The sequence below is a fragment of the Ictidomys tridecemlineatus genome, chromosome 1, assembly GCF_052094955.1.
Source record: "Ictidomys tridecemlineatus isolate mIctTri1 chromosome 1, mIctTri1.hap1, whole genome shotgun sequence".
Classification (NCBI taxonomy): Eukaryota; Metazoa; Chordata; class Mammalia; order Rodentia; family Sciuridae; genus Ictidomys; species Ictidomys tridecemlineatus.
In genome coordinates, this window is record NC_135477.1 from 29,873,886 (window position 1) to 29,894,432 (window position 20,547).

A 20,547-nucleotide genomic window follows, 5' to 3' on the forward strand; every position below is an offset into this window, starting at 1 on the left:
GGCTGGGGCTGGTGGCAAAGGAGTCAGCCAAGGCTGGTGTGACTTGGACCTTGGTGAATGCCAGGCCCCACAGAGAAGACAATTCATATTTATGTTCTGGGTGTATCCTATGACACAGAGGAGCAGCTGAGTCCCAGGGAACCCATATTCGTGCCCCCTCTATGTCACTGAATTACCATGCAATCCAGGACCGTTCCCTTTAACCACTCTGTGCCTCGGTTTCCTCACTGGAGTTACACTGACTTACCTACTTAGTGGAGAAGTCATGGCGCCCGGGGGGAATACAAATGCCAATGAAGACACTTTGGGAAAGTGCTATGCCAGATAATAATGATAATTATTCCTGACATTGTACCTTTATTCAAGGAGTGTCAGGATTTTGTAGGCATGTAGACTGGCTCTACCTGATTTTTTTGAACTTTTGACTCCCATTTTTTTTTTCCCCTGTGTGTTTTACTTTCCTTCCTCATACAACCGGTTGAGGGTAGAAAATTGCCACCTTGAAGTTAATTAAACAGACAGGAGCCTCCCTTTAAAAGATGATTTTTTAAAAATGTAGGACAAAGCTGAGATGGAAAAAAAAAATAATGTGACATCTGTGTGGGTCCTGGGACCCTGGGGCTCATACCTGGATGCCTGGCTCTTCTCTGTCCAAGTGGCTCCAGACCTTGTTGGGTGCTTCCACTGGACCCTTGTAACCAAGAGAGCCTCAGGATGTGTAAGATTCTGTAGCACACCAAAAGCTGGGAAGCTGCTTGACACGAGGCCCAGATGGTGCTGCTGGACCCAGAGTTCTGCTGGACTGATGATTATACCATTGATTTCTTGAGTGTTGTAGGGATTCAGTGACCTACAAATATGGAGCCCCTTAGAACTGAGCCCTGTGCACAGGATGGCCTGTCATTACTGCCAACCCCTACATAACCCCTACCTCAGACAAGGGGAGTAACTCAAGAGAGGTTGACTGACTTGCGTGATGCACTGCACAGCTGCTATGTGTCAGGGCTGGGATGCCACAGCATGTTCTGTCCACTCCCTGTGCTTCTCTGCCTCTCTCAAGTCTGGCTACCCCGCCCTTCTGTCTCCCAGCTTGGCCACTTAGCATTCCCTGGAAATCCAGTGCTGAAGTAGGCGGGGAGAACAACCCATGGCCCCAGCCCCTCCTCTGGGCACCCCCAGGCTCAGGCATGGGAGGCAGGCAGCCATGAGCAGTTTGGCAAGTGACAGACTGCCATCTGGAAGCTCATCTCTCTTTCCTCTGATTCCAGACTTGGAGATCACAGTCCCCATTCGGCACTCACAGCACCTGCCTGGAAAAGTGGAGTTTGGAGTCTATGAGAGCGGCCCCAGGAAAAGCGTCTTCCCCCCAAGGACAGAGCTGAGACGAGGAGACTGGAAAACGGACAGTACCTCCAGCACAGCGAGTAAGCAGCCCACACAGCTGGACTCCAGCCGGAGCCACGGCACCTTCGGAGACATTCAGTTATGAGCCCAGAGATCTCAGTTGGGGCCTGATATTTTTTTTTAAATTTTTTATATGTATTTTTCATTGTTGATGGGCTTCATTTTATTCATTTATTTACATGCAATGCTGAGAATCAAACCCAGAGCCTCACACACACTGGGCAAGCAAGTACACCACTGAGCCACAATCCCAGCCCCCTCATATGGTTTTGAGAGGTGTCAAATATGGGGCATGGTTAGCCTGTGAGGTTTCTTCTTATCTTGTGAAGCCAGGTTGCATGATATTCTTCTTCTTCTTCTTTTGGTAGTTGGAGATGGACAGCATGCCTTTATTTTATTTGTTTATTTTTATGCAGTGCTGAGGATCAAACCCACAGCCCCCAAGTGCCAGGCAAGCGCTCTGTCACTGAGCTACAGTCTCAGCCCTACTCTTCTTTTTTTATAAATGGCAAAACCTAACTATAATAGTTAACATTTATTGAGCATTGGCCATATGTGAAGCATCTTTGTAGATTATTTCATTCTCACAAAACCTCTATAAGATAGGTACTTCAACCTCTGTTTAATGAAGAGAAAAACTTCTAGGCTTGGTGCCTGTCCTGGGTTGAGAAGCTAATGGGGTCAAGCTGGGATTTGAACTCCCATCTGGATCCAGAGCCAAGATTCTTTTTTTTTTTTTTTTTTTTTTTAAAGAAAGAGTGAGAGAGGAGAGAGAGAGATAGAGAGAATTTTTAAGATTTTATTTTTTAGTTCTCGGCGGACACAACATCTTTGTTGGTATGTGGTGCTGAGGATCGAACCCGGGCCGCACGCATGCCAGGCGAGCGCGCTACCGCTTGAGCCACATCCCCAGCCCAGAGCCAAGATTCTTGACCCCTATTTTGCTGCTTCTCCAGCTGTGCTAAGGAGAAGGCAGGGGTGCAAGATCAGAAGCATTAGAAAACAATGGACTCAAATTCAAGAATTCCAGCTTTACTGGTGGTTGAGAATCTCATTAGGAAATGTCTTCTTTTGGCTTGAAAGCTTGAATAGGAGTCTAATTGCAGCAGACATTGCCTGCCAGCAGGCGGGCAGGGGTTGGGAGCTTTGTTTTCTCATCCAGGACTGTGTTAGCCGACTCCAGACACACTGGCTTCACAAGCCCAATAGGTTGGGCTTCTCTCGTTTTATACATTTCCATGTTATTAAAATTTAGCTAGAAAAGCAATGAAAGAGCCAGAGAGAAGCTGAATTTCAGAACTCATGTCTCCTTAGATGTGAATCAGAGAACCCCAAAATGAATGTTGGAGCAGGAAGGTCATGTAATTTGAGGTTCTTAATCCTTTCTACATCACAACCCCCTTGAGAATCCAGTATGTGTTATGGATCTGTTCTCCAGAGAAATCCACACATCTGTACACACACACACACACACACACACACACACACACACACACACTCACAGTCCTAATTTTGCCCATCTGTGGACCTACATCAAGAATCTCTGAACTAGTTGCCCTCTTTATTCCATAGATGGGTTATTTGTGACCCAGAGAAGAAAAAATTTTTGTTCAAGGCCACACAGCCAGAGAGCATCAAAAGTGGGAGTAGAGGGCTGGGGTTGTGGCTCAACGGTAGAGCACTTGCCTAGCACATTCGAGGCCCTGGGTTCGATTCTCAGCACCACATAAAAATTAAACAAAATAAAATCATTGTGTCCAACTGAAAAATAAATATTTTAAAAATAAATAAATAAATAAATAAAAGTGGGAGTAGAACCCAGCCCTTGGTCTCTTTCAGGTTAAGGTTCCTGCCACTATTACCTGTCCAAATAGATCCAAAACTTAAGCACTACCACATGGGAAGTCTAGATTGTACAGAGGTGAAAATCTCTCTATTAACAGTGGGGGTGATAATGTGTAGTCACCTCTCCCTGCCCCACCAGGCCATTTGGGAATTCCAACAACTTCAGAAATGGGAGAGAGTTTCCTAGCAATCTCAGGTGGCAGAGGAAGCAAGGGGCAGAGAGTGCTGCTCTGGACACTTGGGAGAAGAAAAATGTTAGAGCAGGCTCCAGTGAGGACAATGTATTCCAGAGTTGGGGAGGGGACTGACAGCTGGAAATTTGACAAGACAAATGCAAAATCCCCATTTCATATGAAGGGTTCTATAATTGAAAAGAGGTTATGTACATGTTTTACTTTGAAATTGGTTGGGGTTAGGAGGAGATGGAAAGAATAGACTGTAGTTTTTACTTTGTGCAGTGGTTTATTGTCCAGGGATGGCTACGCATCAGTTAGAAATGTTACTAAATGACAGACTAATGGATTGTATGCTATTTTGTGGCTATTTGTGACACTCAGTTTCTTTTTTATAGTTTCCATTATCTACAAACCACGCCCAAACTTAGTTGCTTGAAACATAATCACTTATTTATGCCTGATTCCATAGCTTGAGCATATTTGGAGAGGATGGCTCATACCTCCTCTGTGTGGCATTGGCTGGGGTCACTCATGTGACTGCAATCCGATGGAACATCCAAGATGGCCTCTTATCCTCCAGGGCCTCCCTCCACATAACCTTTAATTCGAAAGCCTGGATTTCTTACAGGGCAACACAATCTGGAAAGGGAACATTCCAAGAGGAGGAGCCCCATTTGTGCAAGTGCTTATCAGGCTTTGGCTTGCATCAGTTGCACTTGCTAATGTTACATTGGCCAAAGCCCACAGTGAGGAGGAAGGGGGCACACAGGGGCATGGGTACCGTGAGGCGAGTCTCACTGGGGTTCCTACAGGTTGGCCTGTTACCTTGAAATTGAAGATGATGAGGAAAGATAATACCATGAATCAAATGCTTGCTTTTTGCAGGCATTACCACATGATCTAATTCATCCTATACCACAATGTCATGAGTTTCTACATAAGAAAATTGACTTAGAGAGGTTAGGCAACTTGTCCTGGGTCTCTGGGCAAGAATGTGGGGGTGTCTCTGGGGACTGAACCCAGGGATACTTTACTGCTGAGCTACATCCCCAGCCCCTTTTATTTTTTATTTTGAGGGTCTTGCTAAGTTGCAAGGCTATTTTTGAACTTTAATCATATTTACCCTTTCTTGATTTCTTTTTTTGGGAGGGCAGGGGGTAGCCAGGGGTTGAACTCAGAGGCCCTCAATCACTGAGCTACATCCCTGGGCCTTTTGATTTTACTTTTTGAAAACAGGGTCTTGCTAAGTTGCTTAGGGCCTCACTAAATTGCCGAGGCTGACTTTGAACTCTCAATTCTCCTGCCTCAGCCTCCCAAACCACTTGGATTACACGGGTCTTGTTTTGCCTTTTCTTTCCAGCACTGGGGATTGAATCTACCACTTAGCTACATCCTCAGCCTCAGCCTTTTTTTTTTTTTTTTTTTTTAAATTTTGAGACTATGTTTCCCAAGCTGGCCTTGAATTTGTGGTCCTCCTGCCTTAGTCTCTTGAGTTGCTGAGATTATAGGCATGTGTCACCTTGCTTGGCTCTCTTGTTTGGTTCAGGGGACTGAACCCAGGGGTGCTTTACCACTGAGCTACATCCCCAACCCCTTTTATTTTTAATTTTGAGACAGGGTCATGCTGAGTTGCAAGGATATTTTTGAACTGGCAATCATCCTGACTTAGCCTCCCAAATGTGCACCACCATGGCTCTTCCTGTGCTCCAATCTTGGGGAAACCTTGCCTTCCAGATGAAAATAACTCCCAGGGCAGAGAGGAAGTATGAGGGTGTCTGGACTCTGATCCATCAACTATCTCCACAGTCACATCTTGAAACTAGTCTCTATTTTTAGAGCTAAATAGCTGCCATCTTTGGGAACTACAGAAAAACATTTGCAGATTAATTCTGGTTAGAACTGAAAATTTAGGCCTGAGATATTAGTGTTATGTCTAAGAGAACAAAAGTTCCATTGCAGAGAGTCTTTCTCCTAGACTTTTTGGTCCGGATTTCTTAAGAGTTATACTGTATGCATTTCCTTTTCCTCCTCATTCATTCATCCACCAAATAGTGAGCAGAGCTCTATGCAAACTGAGCTGACTGCATGCTGGAGACACAAAGATGAAAACAGAACCAGATCCTGTCTTTAGGAGTTTGTAATAGAGGAGAGAAAATACAGAAACAACACAAGTTAGACGCTCATCTGGTCCTTCTTCCCTGATGACGGGACCTGGTATGGGGTGGCACTGCTCTCCCAACCCCTGGCAAGACTGAAAATGATGGAGGGTGGGGCCAGGGCCTCCTACTAAGTGTTCAACTCGGGGCAGATATGGGCCAGAGTCATCAGCCTACGGAGAGAACAGGGCTGGGCAGTTGAATCCGGGGGCTGAGGTTTGGAACTAAACATTGGGGTTAAAGATTTAAAGATGCCAAGGGAGTTGACAGTGGGAGCACATAGGTATGAATTTCCAGAATTATGGGGCCAGTAGCCATGATTGCTTTTTACTTCCTGCTAGCTAACAGATAACCTTCACAACAGCAGTCTGGTTCTTTAGGAGGAAATATGATGCTCAATCATGAATGACCTGGGGAGCTTACCACAGGCAGATGGCAACCCAGGGCCCAGGAGTTGCATTTAGCTGGAGGAATCTGGGGGAGGTTTGGATGACATTTGTCAGTGATTAGGAGGTTTTAGACTTGTGAACAGTAATGAGCCAGGGGGGATGGGGATATAAAGACATTCTGGCCAGGTGGACAGTGTTCTGGTAGATAGGGACAGGATCCCATGTTCTTTTTTTTAGATCCCATGTTCTTTAATAAACAAATTTGAATTTCCTAATTTACAGATATATTTTGCCACATTATTTGAAATTTAAAAATCCCATATATAAAGAACTCAAAAAACTTAACACCAAGAAAACCAAATAACCCAATCAATAAATGGGCTAAAGAACTAAACAAACACTTCACAGAAGAAGAAATACAATTGATCAAGAAAGATACAAAAAAATATTCAACATCTCTAGCAATTGGAGAAATGCAAATCAAAACTACTCTAAAATTTAATCTCACTCCAGACAGAATGACAATCATCAAGAATACAAGCAACAACAAATGTTAATGTGAAGAAAGAGGTACACTCAGACATTGCTGGTGGGACTGCAAATTGGTGCAACCATTATGGAAAGTGGTATGGAGATTCCTCAGATAACTTGGAATGGAACCACCATTTGACCCAGCTATCCCACTTCTCAGTTTATACCCAAAGGACTTAAAATCAACATACTACAGTGATACAGCCATATCATTGTATATAGCAGCTCAATTCACAATAGCTAAACTATGGAACCAACCTAGGTACCCTTCAACAGATATATGGATAAAGAAAATGTGGTGTATATACACAATAGAATATTACTCATCCTTAAAGAAGAATGAAATTGTGGCATTTGCCAATAAATGGATAGAGCTGGAGAATATCATGCTAGACGAAATAAGCCAATTCCCTAAAACCAAAGGCTGAATGTATTCTCTGATATGTGGATGTTAATTCACGATGGGGGGCACTGGGAAAGAACAGAGTTTCTTTGGATTAGGTAGAGGGGAGAGAAAGGAGGGGAGGGGGTATGGGGGTAGGAAAGATAATAGAGTAAATCAGACATTATTACCTTATGTACCTATATAACTACACAACTGATGTGATTCTACATCACTTACAACCAGAAGAATGAGAAATTGTACTCCATTTATGTATGATGTGTCAGAGTGCATGTACTGTCATGTATAACTAATTTTAAAAATCCCAAGAAACAATCCAAAATTACAACCTAACCAACTCTTTTCCAGCTAACATCTAAATAAATTAGGTCAAAGTTGATACCATAAGCAGGTCAAAACTAAGACTACTTACCTGCAAACTAAAATGATTTGGACCTATTTTAAGAGGAAACTCAGCAAACCTAAGATCTGGTGATACTATCAGTGGCATTATTGGTAAATCAAAGTTAAAATTTTCTTGCAAAATAGTTGATTAACTCTTACTCTTCCTTCTTCACTGCTAGATCACCATGTGCTTAGGCAGCTTCTAATGCTGTAATAGACAGTACAGTAGCCACTGGCCACATGTGGGTATTTATAGCGAAGTTAATTACAACTAAATAAAATTTAAAATTCATCTCCTCAGATGCACTAGTCATGTTTCACACTGGCTACCATTTTGAATAGCCCACAATGAAACATTTCTAGAAAGTTCTATTGGGTAGTGCTATCTAATGACAGAGGTGATGAATTCCCAACTTAAAAACCTAAACACCTAAACACACATAGTCACAGTTTCTACCATGAGCTTAGATTATACTTTTGAATTTGTGTTTTGCATTTTTTTTTCTGTTTTTATGGTGTTGGGGTTTGAACCCAAGGCCTTGCACATGACAGACAAGTGCTCTACTACTGACCTACATCCCCATACCCTCCCCCTCTTTTTTTTTCCATCCAAGTGTCTCTCCCTTAATTAGCATGGTATGTGGGGCTGGGGCTCTAGCTCAATGGTGGAATGCTTGCCTAGAATGCATGAGATTTGATCGGTTTGATCCCCCAGAACCACAAAGAAACTAAACAAAAAACTAATACAAGGGGTGTATGCATGTGTGATTCATACACTCATTTCCTGGACTTTCTCAATGAGCACTGCAGCAACAAAACTAGCTTGCAGATTTCAAGAGATACTGAGCAGCGCTGGGCTCAAGCGGTAGCGCGCTTGCCTGGCATGTGTGCAGCCCGGGTTCGATCCTCAGCACCACATACAAACAAAGATGTTGTGTCCGCCGAAAACTAAAGAATAAATATTAAAAATTCTCTCTTTCTCTCTCTTTCTCTTAAAAAAAAAAAAGAGAGATACTGAGCAACTTAGAATGAGACCACCTCTACTTCCCTGCCTGTCAAATCAAAGCTCTCCTATCAAATAGGATTTTCAAGGGAATTAAATGACAATCATGTTTCTGAAGCACTTAACGTGTGGTAAGCCCTCAGTCAATGGCAGCTATTAAGCCAAGAGTGGTCATCAAAAAGTGAACCATTTCATCTCATGCTGAAAGAAAAACTGAACTCTGATAAAAGGGCATACGATGGACACATTTGGAAGAATCCTGTGTTCACAGCTTATGTATTGTTTCTCTCCATAAAAATAAATAAATGCTAGAGCTCTGCATTTCCTTTCCTCCCGAGAGAATCCAAACGTCTGGCTGATTTTGTTCTTACCCTCTAGGTAGCACAAGTAACCGATCCAGCACACGGAGCCTCCTGAGTGTGAGCAGCGGGATGGAGGGTGACAACGAGGTGAGAACTGGGACTCCCACCCAGCTGTCTGTGCTAGGTGTTGTTTCATTGCCAGAGACTGAAATCCAGGTGAAGAAGCCAGACACAAAAGGTCTTATATTAGAGGATTCAATTTATGTGAAATCTTAGAAAGAGGCAAATCCAGAGAGACAGAAGACCACTGGTGGTTGGTAGTGGGTGGTGGGAGGCGGGGAATGGGGACAAACTGCTTAATGGGCACTAATGGTTACACGATTTCCTTTTGGGGTGATAAAATTTTTTTCTTCCCATGTTGGGGATTGAACCCAGGGCCTCATGCATGCTAGGTGAGCTCTATACTGAGCTACATCCCCAGCCTTTTTTATTCCTATTTTTGAGATAGAATCCTACTAAGTTGCTCAGGCTGGCCTTGAACTTGCCATCTTCCTGCCTCAGCCTCCTGATCTGGGATTACAGGTATGTGTCACCATGCCTGGCTATGAAATGTCTTGAGACTAGACAGACAGCAAAATTGTTCACTGTAAAATGGGTTGGTTTTCGGTTATGTGAATTTTCCCACAATTTAAAAGGAAAGAAGGGATGATGGAAGGAAGAGAAGAGGGAGGAGTGGAAGGAAGGAAGAGGACAGAAACATTCAGACTAATTAAGCCAAAAGGGGTATCTATGGGAAGCAGCTGGGTGAGTCTCAGGAGATTCAGGGGCAGGGATCATGCAGGGGCCCAGATCAGGAGCTGCAAGGTCTGCCAGAGGGACAGGGCCAAATGTGTGTGTCCTGTGTGTCCCAGAGCCAAATGCTCTTTGGTCTCTGCCTCTTTGTGCAAATTGGCTTTCTTCTCTCCTGTACTCTGGCTTTTCCTGCTTCTCCATATGTGCAGTATCACAGTCCCCAGAAAGCCTCTGGGCAGAGAGGAATTTTAGGCTGAGGCCCCACTCCAAGTTGGCCCAATTTGGGTCAGGTTGTGTACCCTGATCTAGTGACCAGTGGCTGGGAGGAGCAGCAGGGACCACTTGCGTCACCACCGACTCTGAAATCTCCTGAGAACAGGTCAAAGGAGGCCATTTCTGGCCTCCTTTAAGCAATGAGGATTTCAAGTCCAGGAGTTTGTGATAATTTGGGCCAGATTATCTTTTTCAGCTACTCCAGGAAGACATAAAAAGCTGCCTGGTGTTTCTGGGTTGATTACCAGTTTGTAGACACCTGTACAGTCAAAGCCCAAGAAGGGCTGATGGGTGGTGGGGATATGGGTGTCCAGCTATGTGGGTGGTTTAATGTAATTTTCACCTGTCTTTCTCATTTTCTTTGCTGTAGGACAATGAAGTCCCCGAAGTTACTAGAAGTCGTAGTCCGGGCCCCACACAAATGGATGGACCACTTACTATTCCCCTTGAGAGGCCTCCCAGGGTGCCTCCTCGAGCTGCCTCCCAGAGGTAACATTGAAGCGGATATGAAATATCAGGGAAGGCTAGGATTCAGGGGACAGAGCTACCTGAAATGCCAACTTTTTCAGCGTGGGCTTTTCATTAACTTAGGTGATAACTTTATTTAGTTGCAGATACTTTAAGTAGCAAATGTACTTCTTCATAAATGAAATTCATTGACAGATGTCAACTCTTAAAATAAAGTCTATGTTTGGCTAGAATCCAAGTCCTTAATATTGAACTCGCTTGACTGTATTGTGGGGATAGTGTCTTTGGGAACAGGAGATAAGAAGGACTTAGAAATGAAATGAAGGAGGAAGCAGACTGGCCTGTTAGGTGTGCACATGGCTCCGGAGCTACCCTCCTGGGGCCAGGTGTCCAGCTGATGAATTCAGTGCTTGGATGAATTTTTGCACTTTTATGTGGCTCAATATTCTTTTCTATAAAATGTGGTCACTATCAGAAGTCTCTCACTGCGTTATAAGGATCGAGTTCATGGCCTATGTTAAGAGTTCAAAAATATGAATGGCATGTCTTATGCAGAAGAGCAAACACCCGGAGATTTGAAGATGAGCATTAGCATAAAGAGTGTGACTAATATACTAGGCTCTGATGTATGTCTTTATGCATTTGGTACTGGACCTCTGGTAGGAATCTTCTTATAGTCTTTTATGGAGTAACAGAAAAAGTGGTCAAAGCTAGCTAGTGTGTCCACCGATACAGAAAGGAGCCATTGGGAATAAAAGCCTTTAATTGTCTTAGGAGTTTAATTCTTTGATGTTTAAAATATAATATGCTAGGTGCAAGGGATAAGAAAGGAGGACCCCCCACACACACACACACAAACCCAGGATGTTTTTGTACATTCTGAAACTTTAACATAAAGCTCATTAGTGGAATTTGTAAGGATGTGTAACCAGGAGGCTTTTCTTCTGGTTTTCTGAAAAGAGAGACCAATTTTGTGCTTTTCCATTTCTTCTTTGCTTTTTACCACTTTTGCATGTGCTCCACCAACATTTATGAACTGACACCTGCCTCTCAAACATCCTACGGCCCCAAGCCACACCACATTCGACAGGCGTATTTCCTGGTGTGGACCAGAGGGCACATATTAGAATATCACCACTCTACAAGGAACCTGAGTGCTAATCTAGTCCAGTCTCTTGAATTTGCATTATGTTCTACTGGTTGAAAATTAGCTGGTGATTGTGGAGGCACCTTATTAAGAGCCATTATGGTAATAAATGCCATTATTTATTGTGGCAGGTTTTATATCAAACACAGTAGATACATTATCTTGTTTAATTCTCTCCACAACCCTAAGAGATGGATATTTAATGTTATCACATTTTGCAGATGCAGAAACTGGGGCTTGAAGTTGGGTGACATACCTGAGCATAGCTGACTCTCGGACAGTTTTTTTGGGGGGGAGGGGGTAATAGGGGGTTGAACTCAGGGGCACTTGACCACTGAGCCACATCCACAACCCTATTTTGTATTTTATTTAGAGGCAGAGTCTCATTGAGTTGCTTAGTGCCTTGCTTTTGCTGAGGTTACTGAACTCATGATCCTCTTGCTTCAGCCTCCCAAGTTGCTGGGATTACATATATGTGCTAACACACCCAGTTTAGGACAGTTTTTTAGTCACTGTGTCAAGAAAGTCTCCATGACAGAGGAGGAGACCCAAGATCCAAAACCTTTTATTCCTGAAGGCTGAGGACTTTGGGAGCAGTTGTCTAATTGTGTTAAAACAAAAGAGTTGGGCTGGGGTTGTGGCTCAGTGGTAGAGCACTTGCCTAGCATGTGTGAAGTCCTGGGTTGGATCCTTAACACCACATATAAATAAATAAAATAAAGGTATTGTGTCCATCTACAACTAAGAGAGAGAGAGAGAGAGAGAGAGAGAGAGAGAGAGAGAGAGAGTTGTCGAGTTTGAAACTATAGCTATAAAAGATTTTGTAGGATTTTGTTTATGGAAGAGAAAAAGAGAGTGATCAAGGTTCCAGAAACTAGAGACTGGAAACTGGGATGCACTTAAATACCTAAAAAGCAATGGCAGATGAATTATATATCGGGAGTTTGAAAGAATGTTGTGAAAACGATGGGAGGAAAAGGGGAAAAATACTCTTTGTTAAAGAGACAGCATTTGCAAAGAAACCTGTAATTGATGGAAGTTGGGGTTTCCACGCATTTTTTTTTGGTGTGAAATAACATTTGCAAATATGCAATTGTATTGTAAGCATGTATTTTCATAATAAAATGAGGAAAACTTTGAGCAGGGAATAAAGTGAGCTCCTCTCCTGAATGGCTTGGATGACTGACCTGCTGGCAGGCTGCAGAGGCTGTGTGTCCCTATCTCACTCTCAGATCTGGGAATGAGCAACTGCTGTCAGCCCTTGTTCTCCTGAACCACCATTCCCACTCAAGCTGCACTGTCCGGTACAGTCTTGATCCCACACTATCCCAGTCCAATCCTGGGCTCACTCCACGTTTTATGCCCAGAACCTGAATTGCCTTCAGCAGATAGCCTCCATACCTCCATTGTCATCTCCATCTTCATCTCCTGATGTTGACTGGGGATCTTCACCCAGATGCCCCACAGGGATGTCAGACACTGCCTGTGCAAAACTGAGCTCACCAGCCTACCAACCATTCTGGGCCCAAGCTGCCTCCTTCTCATGCATTCCCAGTCTGGGATTGTGGTGTCATTCTTTCTCTTCTCTAAGCCCCAAACCCAAGAGTCCTCCTCAAGATTCCCCACTCCAGACTTTGCCCATTCTGCTACTCTGTCAGCTCTCAGAGCCACCCCCTCCTTCCCATCTGCCAGTGCCTAAGTTCATCTTGTAGGCCCACACCTACCTCCCTGCCTCTCGTCAGTCCCTCCTCCACATGCAACCAGCATGCACTTTCTAGAACAGAAATAGCTGATGATGTCATTTCCTGGCTTAAGAGCCTTCGGATTTAAGTCTGTGTATTAAGTCCCATTCCTCTCCTATATTCACCTATGCTCCAACCCATTAGGAAATCTGTGTTATTTTGTACTGTTTTCTTTCTTCAATTTGTTCTTTTTGCCTGGGAAGCTGTCTTTCTAGTCCCTTCCAGTTTCTGCTTATACATTCTTTAGGACTCAGTCCAAACATTACCTCTTCTAGGAAGTCTTCCCTGATGTTTCCATGCAGAGTGTTTTTACTTTTGTTTCCCCAAATACCTCTATTCTAATCCACATTGCAACCTTTATTACATCCCTGTCTCCTCAAATGGATGGTGAACCTTGCAAGAGGAAAAACTACTTTTGATTTAATTTTTTAAATGTTTCCTCTGGTGCCTGACACAGGGGAAACTGGGATGCACTTAAATACCTAAAAATACACTGGCGTGTATTAGGAACTTAGTAAATATTTATTGTGTAAATGGATGGATGCATTGTAACAGCTTGGGTTGGACTTACTAAGCCCTTAAAACAGCCATCAAGCCACCCACCATGGTGCTGGTGGTTTGCAGACAGTAGAAGGAGCTTCTGCACTCACCTACTGTGAGTTCCCAGTACATTTATTTGAAGAAACAAAGAAAAGAAGGAAGATGGTGGTGAGGATTGCAGCAGGTGTGGTGTAACATTGCCTGGCATTTCCCTTGCTCCTTAGACCCCTTAGGGTGGGACAGTGTCAGCTCTGCGTAGGTAATGTCCTTCACAGTTGAGGGGAAAAAGGAAAACTTTCACTAAGTATTTCCCTTTTGTTTTGAACTTATTTGGCCATTCACTAGTGAGATGCCATCACTAGCCAACACTTGGATTTAAGGAAAACCCTGTGACCTATATGACCAGAACCTGCTTCTGGAGACCTCCTGCAGCCCCGTGAGTTAATCCTTTAGTTTCTGACTGAACAAGGTCTGTGGAAATCCAACGAGGGACTGGAGAGGTCAGGAAGTGAGTGGACTTGGGACATAGCTACATATTAACTATTAGGGAAGTTAAAAATTATGGTTAATAGAGTAAATGACCACACAAAGGCATACCAGAAAGGATCCCTATTTTAAAAGAACATTAACCAGCCTCAGGACTGAGGGCTGACGATGTGTGAACCAAAGTCTTCATAAGTGACCTGTCACCCTGAACAGGGAGGAGAAAGAGGCCAATGCCCACATGTCTCTGATCAGTCAACTCCAACTTCAGCTTCCCAGTGTTCTGGAGAGGCAGGCTCTCCACAGACCACTCCCCCATTTGGATCTAGAACCTTTCTACCTCCCAGGTTCTAATACGTGTACAAGTCCCTTTCTCCCAGATGGGGTTTCCAGTCTGTTCCAGGAGTTGCTCATCAGAATGAAACACAGTAGATGAGCATGGAAGCTCTGCAAGCGTGATATGGCATGCTCGCAGGTCCACCCAACTGTGGCGTGTGGCAGCAGAACGAGAGAGAGGCATTGGGAGGGAACTGTGTCTTGTAGAGGGAGATAAAGTACCAGTCTTCTGGGGAAAAGATCTTAGACTAATCTTTCATCCTCATAGTGAAAATTTTAGCTTTACTTCTCAAGTGCCTACTCTAAGCCCCAAACTGTGCTATCTACTTCCAGTTGTCATTGCTATGTCACACATACTCTAATGTAGGTGTCATTAACTCTGTTTTCCAGATGAGAAGACAGTCTCAGAGAAGTTGAATTTGCATACACACACAGGTGTGCATAAATGTCTCCACTAGATGTTCCTGTAGGTTCTTAGCTTCCCCTATCAAAACACTCAACAGAGTGTCTGATTTGGGCTATTGTCTGTCTCATCTACACATTTACAGTATCTTAAGGGCCAAATCCATGCCCATTTTACTTGTTGCTACATACCACATGCAGGAGTACATGCATGGTAGGCAAATGTTTGTAAAGAGAGGAAGGAAGGGAGGGAGGGAGGGAGGGAAGATGTTTGGGGAGGGAGGGTTTCTCAACCTTCATTGTTCTCTTATAACACACAGTTTATAGGGCAGGTTGGGGAGAATGGGAGCAGACCACCCTTTCACTTTCACTGGATAAAGTTCAGTCACTCAGCGTCAAAAACACAAAACCATCTATCTCAGGGAGCAGGGCAGGAAGAGGTCCTTCTGTGGTTATTCATTGCTACTTCTACCTTGTTCCTGAAGTGGCCCTGCACTTCCCAGCTCCGTTTTCATTTCCTTGACCTACGTAAAACTAATATTCAGGAGACATTTAGTAAATATTTACTCATTGATTCATTCAGTCCTCGAGTATGCAACTCCCGGGTAGCAGAGTTCAATTACAGCATCTGACAAAGCTCTCTTTCTGGACTTATTGACTTGCTTCCAAGAGAATTAAATATTGGTTTTACAGCACACATGTGGAAATGCCATTTGTAATCATTGAACCTATCTGTAAATAGACTTGCCCTGGTCTACCTGGAGTGTAATTTAGGACCTTACAAAAACCTTCCAGAATAACACAGAGAGGGGCTTTAGGAAAGCAAATGCAGAGTTGAAATAAGACTTAATGGTCCCACAGGAGGTGATTCTGAGCAGCAGACTTAAGTTCTCAATTCCTCTCTCAGCAGGCCTCCCTACCACACGTGGGCTCCTGCCTGGCTGCCTATTTGAATCACTGGTGTTTTAAGATCTGGGTTTCATTATTATTTAGGTGTGGTAAGGTCAACATATCAGGAGAAAACGGCCACTGAAAAAACATAGTTCCCAAGAGCAGGGAACATGTCACAGCATGGCGGGGGGCGGGGGTGTGCTCACACCAAGAAGCACCAGAGTTGGTTGGGAAGCAGAGGGAATGAAGGGAAGACTTGGGCAGGAGCTTTCATTGTGGTTTCCATAGGAAGAAATGAGTGAGATAGGGTTGCTGATTTAGGATCCGCTAGTGGGATCTGGAGCTTTGGCTCTCCCTAATTATCTCATATATGGCCCTGGGGTTACAGAAGGGACACTATTAAAATGTTTCAATGCTTGAGCCATGTCCTCCAGAGATTATGATGGGATGCATCTCGGATGGAATCTGGGAATTGGCATTATTAAAAGCTCCACTGGTGATTCTAATGTGCAGCCAGGATTGTGAGCCACCGCTGGCATGCATGTCACTCAGACACTTTCAGGGTGGGTCCAGTTTCATTAATTGAGGGATCTGTCCTTTGTATATTACACAAAGTTTACCCCAAATCATGGATGCCTAAGAGGTATTTAATCAGGTTACGTTTAAAATAGAGTTGCTTTATCTTTCATTTCAGACCACCAGCCAGAGAGACCTTCCTTCCTCCTCCACCTGTTCCACCCAGAGGTCGCTGATTCCGTCTCCTAAGACCTGCCTTTTTAAGACTTGCAATTTCCAGCCTGTTAATGATGACTTCATGTTGAGTTTTCTGGCATGACTGCTGACTTTAAGATCCAGTCTCATTGCTGACATTGTTGCAACCCTGCTGGCTTGGGTTATCCTTGAAGAGGAATGAAGAAGTGAAAACCAAGGACTTGATTCACCATCGTCAAGTATTTTGATCCTCTTTCTTATTTGCCAAAAGGATGAAGACTCAATCAGGACACTTACCTCAAATCTCTCATATCAGAAATCTAACAAGAGTGATCAGAAATGTACTTTATAAGTGACTATATGGCAGTGCACTTGTATTAGTCCCTATGTATTTGCTAGTCCAGTCTAATTTCTAAAGGGAGTATAAGACTTTCAGTATTCAAGTAAGAAAAGAAGTGACCTAATTTAAAATAATTCTTCTACTTTCCTGTATGTTCAGGAGTGTGTTTGAGTAGAAATAGTCATATACAAACAACCTGAAAAAGACTTTGGAAAAAAATTAGTCCTAATTCTTCTTATACAGAAGGCAAATCTAGGGTCCTCTACAAGTCTAGAACCAAGAGTGCTTGGTTGGTTAGAAGAAGAGGAAGGTTTAGAATCTGGGTCTGCTGATTCTAGGTTACTACACTCTCCATCCAAAAGGACAGTCCCTCTTTCCTTCAAGAAATGCCTAATTGTAGAAATTCGCCAGCAACTGATTATTGGCATTCTAGAAGCTTTTCTCTTCCATATCTCCAAGGCATGGAACTACCAAGTAGCTCTTCCAGTTTAGAAATTTATATTTTCAAAACAGTGATGTTTGTCAGGGAACCACTGAAAGTGGTTAGAACCTGAAGCTTGGGATTCCAGGGAGCCCATTTCTTGTTCTCTTGTCTTCCTAAGTCTTAGTTCTGGCTATAAAGAGATAGGAAGAACCTTGGCTTCCCCCCCACCCCACACACACTGCTGAAGAGTCTAAAGAGGGAGAAAGAATCTAAAATAGTAATAGTTGTCTATTTTCTTCCAGACTTATTATTAAACCAGGCTTGGTAAATCTGTTTGTGCAGAGAAAGTAGAGACTTAAATATGTCATGAGTTTTGAGTCCCCATCAAACAAGTATACCTTTAAAGCTCACATCCTTAATGATGCTTAAACATTTAGTAAAATCAGTATCTTAACTGTTGCTTTAAAAATATCAGAAATCTGGTGGTTTCAGACCAGATCAGAGAATAGACTTATTCTCCAATCCCTCACAGATATATAAAAAACACATCATTAATGGGCCATTTAAATACAGTTTTATCAGATCTTTTTCTAATAATTAAAGGTTCTTTCTCAATCTCATTCTTCAGCACAGCAAACAAGAACTTTTATTGAAGTTAGGAGCTTCTGGGGGAGTCTTAGGTTTTGTTTGGTTTTGGTTTTGATATAAAATACAGTATTGGCCACACCATATTGAGAGTGTTTGCACCGATTATCTTATGTAGCGCCTGGCACATGGTAGCCATTCTGTGAATATGCCTTCAAAGGTCCCTTTGCTTTCTTTATCACTTCTTGGGGAGAAACAGAAGTATGTGAGATAAAAAAAATAAGAAATTACAATATTGATACGGTTGTTCTTCCTGTTTTTTATAGACAGTCTTTTATCTAAAAAATATTTGATTTTGATAAGAGATACTTTTAAAATATTCGGTACCTCTAAATCTCTTTTTGAATGCCAAACAGTTTTTGTGCATACTCTGATGAATAAGCATGATTAATAATATGGTAAAATCTATATCGGCCGATGGTGTTAGCATCACTGTGCAATATTTTATTATTTACTGCATTTTGTTCTTATATTAAAATAAGTAGAAGACACAAAATGAAAATGCTGATGAGAAGCCTGTGTCTCATGAATGTGGCCCACTTTATACATGGTTGGAACTGATCAGAGGTACCCAGTCATAAGTGACAAGTCTTAGGCTCTCAGTGGATCCTCATTGAACATCCAAGCTGGTTAGCTGCATATAAAAGAAGGAAGTATTTAGATTAAAAAATTGTATTGTGTTATCAAAGAATTTTGCTAATGTTGAGGAGAAAATTTTATTTTCTAAAAAGAAAACTGCACATTATAACATAAACTTATTTAATTTCCACATACTCAAAGCATTTGTATACCTTTTTAGGAACACATTATGTGACAAAACCATAGACTGTGAATATCATGAGGATCAGAATCTAAACTATAAGCAGTATCTAAGTAGACTGTTCCAGAGTATTCTCTATGATGCTTTGGGAGACAGCTCTGCTTCCACCGTTCTTCTGCAAGATTTTACAGACTGGCTTAATAGAAAGGGAAGGAATTGGTCATATTCACTGTGATTACTTTTGCCCCTGTTTAGAAGGTAGACTGGCCTCCAATTACTAGGCCAGCACTGTTCCTTCATCTTATGTTAAAAGCCAGGAGCAGATAACCCAACTAAATAAGCCATAAAGTATAAGACTGAGAGATTCTGAACAAGAGGTTGTGTTGCTGTCAAATAATTTAACTTGACTTATTTAATGATGTGAATAAACCCTTATGCTTTGCCATAATTACACAAAGTGATGGAATGTAGATGACTTTAATGAATATTTTTACAAGTCAGGTTACCCAGCCCTCATTTTTTTCCTTTGCTTTGTTATTAACAAAAAAGATCCTAATCAGTCCAGTATCATTTTAATAGCTGGGATTTTTAGATACCTCTCCCATATTCCAGGAAGTAAAAGTTGTTTTTTCCTGCTCCTCCTTCAATGAATAGTGTGTAGTTTTACAGCTGCACGGTGGAGGAAGATTAGTAGTATTTATTTTTGAGAAAGACAAGTAGTTAATTTGGATAATTCTAAGATTTATCCTAAACATCAATCCCTAATTTTAAGAAATCTGCTTATATAAATATTTTCTTTGATTGGATAAATAAATTTTGTTTGGTTCATTTCCAAGCAAGTTATTAAGAGTGTGAAATGGTCTTCATTCATTCCTGCTGGCCAGTTTCTGTGTTCACCAGGGTGGTAAAAGGAGGAGTGGGAGGTTGAAATGCATATTTTGAGATACAACTTGGAATTCATTTTCTCATAGAATCAGCAAAAAATAGACTTCTAGGCTAGCCCTCCAAAGCTCATTGAACCCCATGGTGTGGGAGAAGTGTCTTATTCATGGACATAGTATGAGCATTCTCTTCCCTAAGAGAATGTGGGCTTGGAAGTCTGGAAGCCTAGTTTTTATTTTAGTCTGTTCCTAACTTGATGGCTTCACATGACTCACCTATGTGGCTCTGTGTTTTATCATCATAAAGTGGAGAGATATAAGTCCATGAAACTCTGTAAGCTCAAGTCTAAGGCAAAGGATGAAGTCTTCATTCTGAAGAAGCATGGAGATAGCCTTATTTAACTGGCAAAGATTTCCTTATTTAACTGGTGAGGATGCTGAGGATCAAACCAAGGTACTTACACATAGTCAGCAAGGTCTCTACCTCTGGGCTACATCCCCAGCCCAAGGATCTTTTTATTATGTGAATTCCGCTGTTGTGGCTTTCTGGATTATTTTACCTGTCATAAGCTCTTTAACCAAAACTGAGTCTTACTAAAATTACAAGTGGCTGTACAGCCATTTCACTGCCACTTCCCTATTTTGGCATGAGGGAGTTCATTTATTTAGATGGAAAATCTGGTGGAATAAGATATATTGATGTTTTTTACTACCTACTTTGGCAAAACAACCCTAATTTTGATGGTGCTCCTGAGCCCTTTTTTAGCTATGAAATCATCAGGTTCTAAGGATCTCTGAAGCCACATTTCATTTCCTCTAACCAGTTCCTTTATTTCCTATTCCACACTTGCTGCTATCAGACTTATTATCACCTGATGCCATTTATCAACATCATTTCCCTGGTAACCTACCAGAGTTCCTGACACATAGTAGAGGCTCAATAGCTAATGATCTTACAAGCCCTGCCCTCTATTATACTTTCCCAAATACACCATTAGTCTCCCCTTTTCTCATTGGTCATTGCTCTTAATGCTCACATAACATCTGTTGGCTACATATTGTGCACATCTTTTTTGTACTATTATTCTTGTTCTCTGTTGTATGTAAAGTTTCCTGGTT

At 42.3% G+C, this 20,547-nt stretch overlaps 1 protein-coding gene across 4 annotated transcripts in view; it reads left to right on the forward strand.

Annotated features, from left to right (window-relative positions):
* Pik3ap1 (phosphoinositide-3-kinase adaptor protein 1) overlaps positions 1 to 19,390 on the forward strand; it is a 116,484-nt gene extending 97,094 nt beyond the window's left edge. The window contains exons 14-19 of one of the 4 annotated variants that reach the window (XM_078033644.1): positions 1,269 to 1,424; positions 8,670 to 8,740; positions 9,102 to 9,175; positions 10,029 to 10,147; positions 14,765 to 14,809; positions 16,362 to 19,390. In XM_078033644.1, the coding sequence (XP_077889770.1) occupies positions 1,269 to 1,424; positions 8,670 to 8,740; positions 9,102 to 9,175; positions 10,029 to 10,147; positions 14,765 to 14,809; positions 16,362 to 16,432 (536 nt within the window). In that variant the 3' untranslated portion in view covers positions 16,433 to 19,390. The remainder of the gene's footprint in view (positions 1 to 1,268; positions 1,425 to 8,669; positions 8,741 to 9,101; positions 9,176 to 10,028; positions 10,148 to 14,764; positions 14,810 to 16,361) is intronic. The other 3 variants (XM_078033554.1, XM_078033685.1, XM_040272662.2) reach the window with 3 other exon arrangements.
* The last annotated feature ends 1,157 nt before the right edge of the window (positions 19,391 to 20,547 follow it).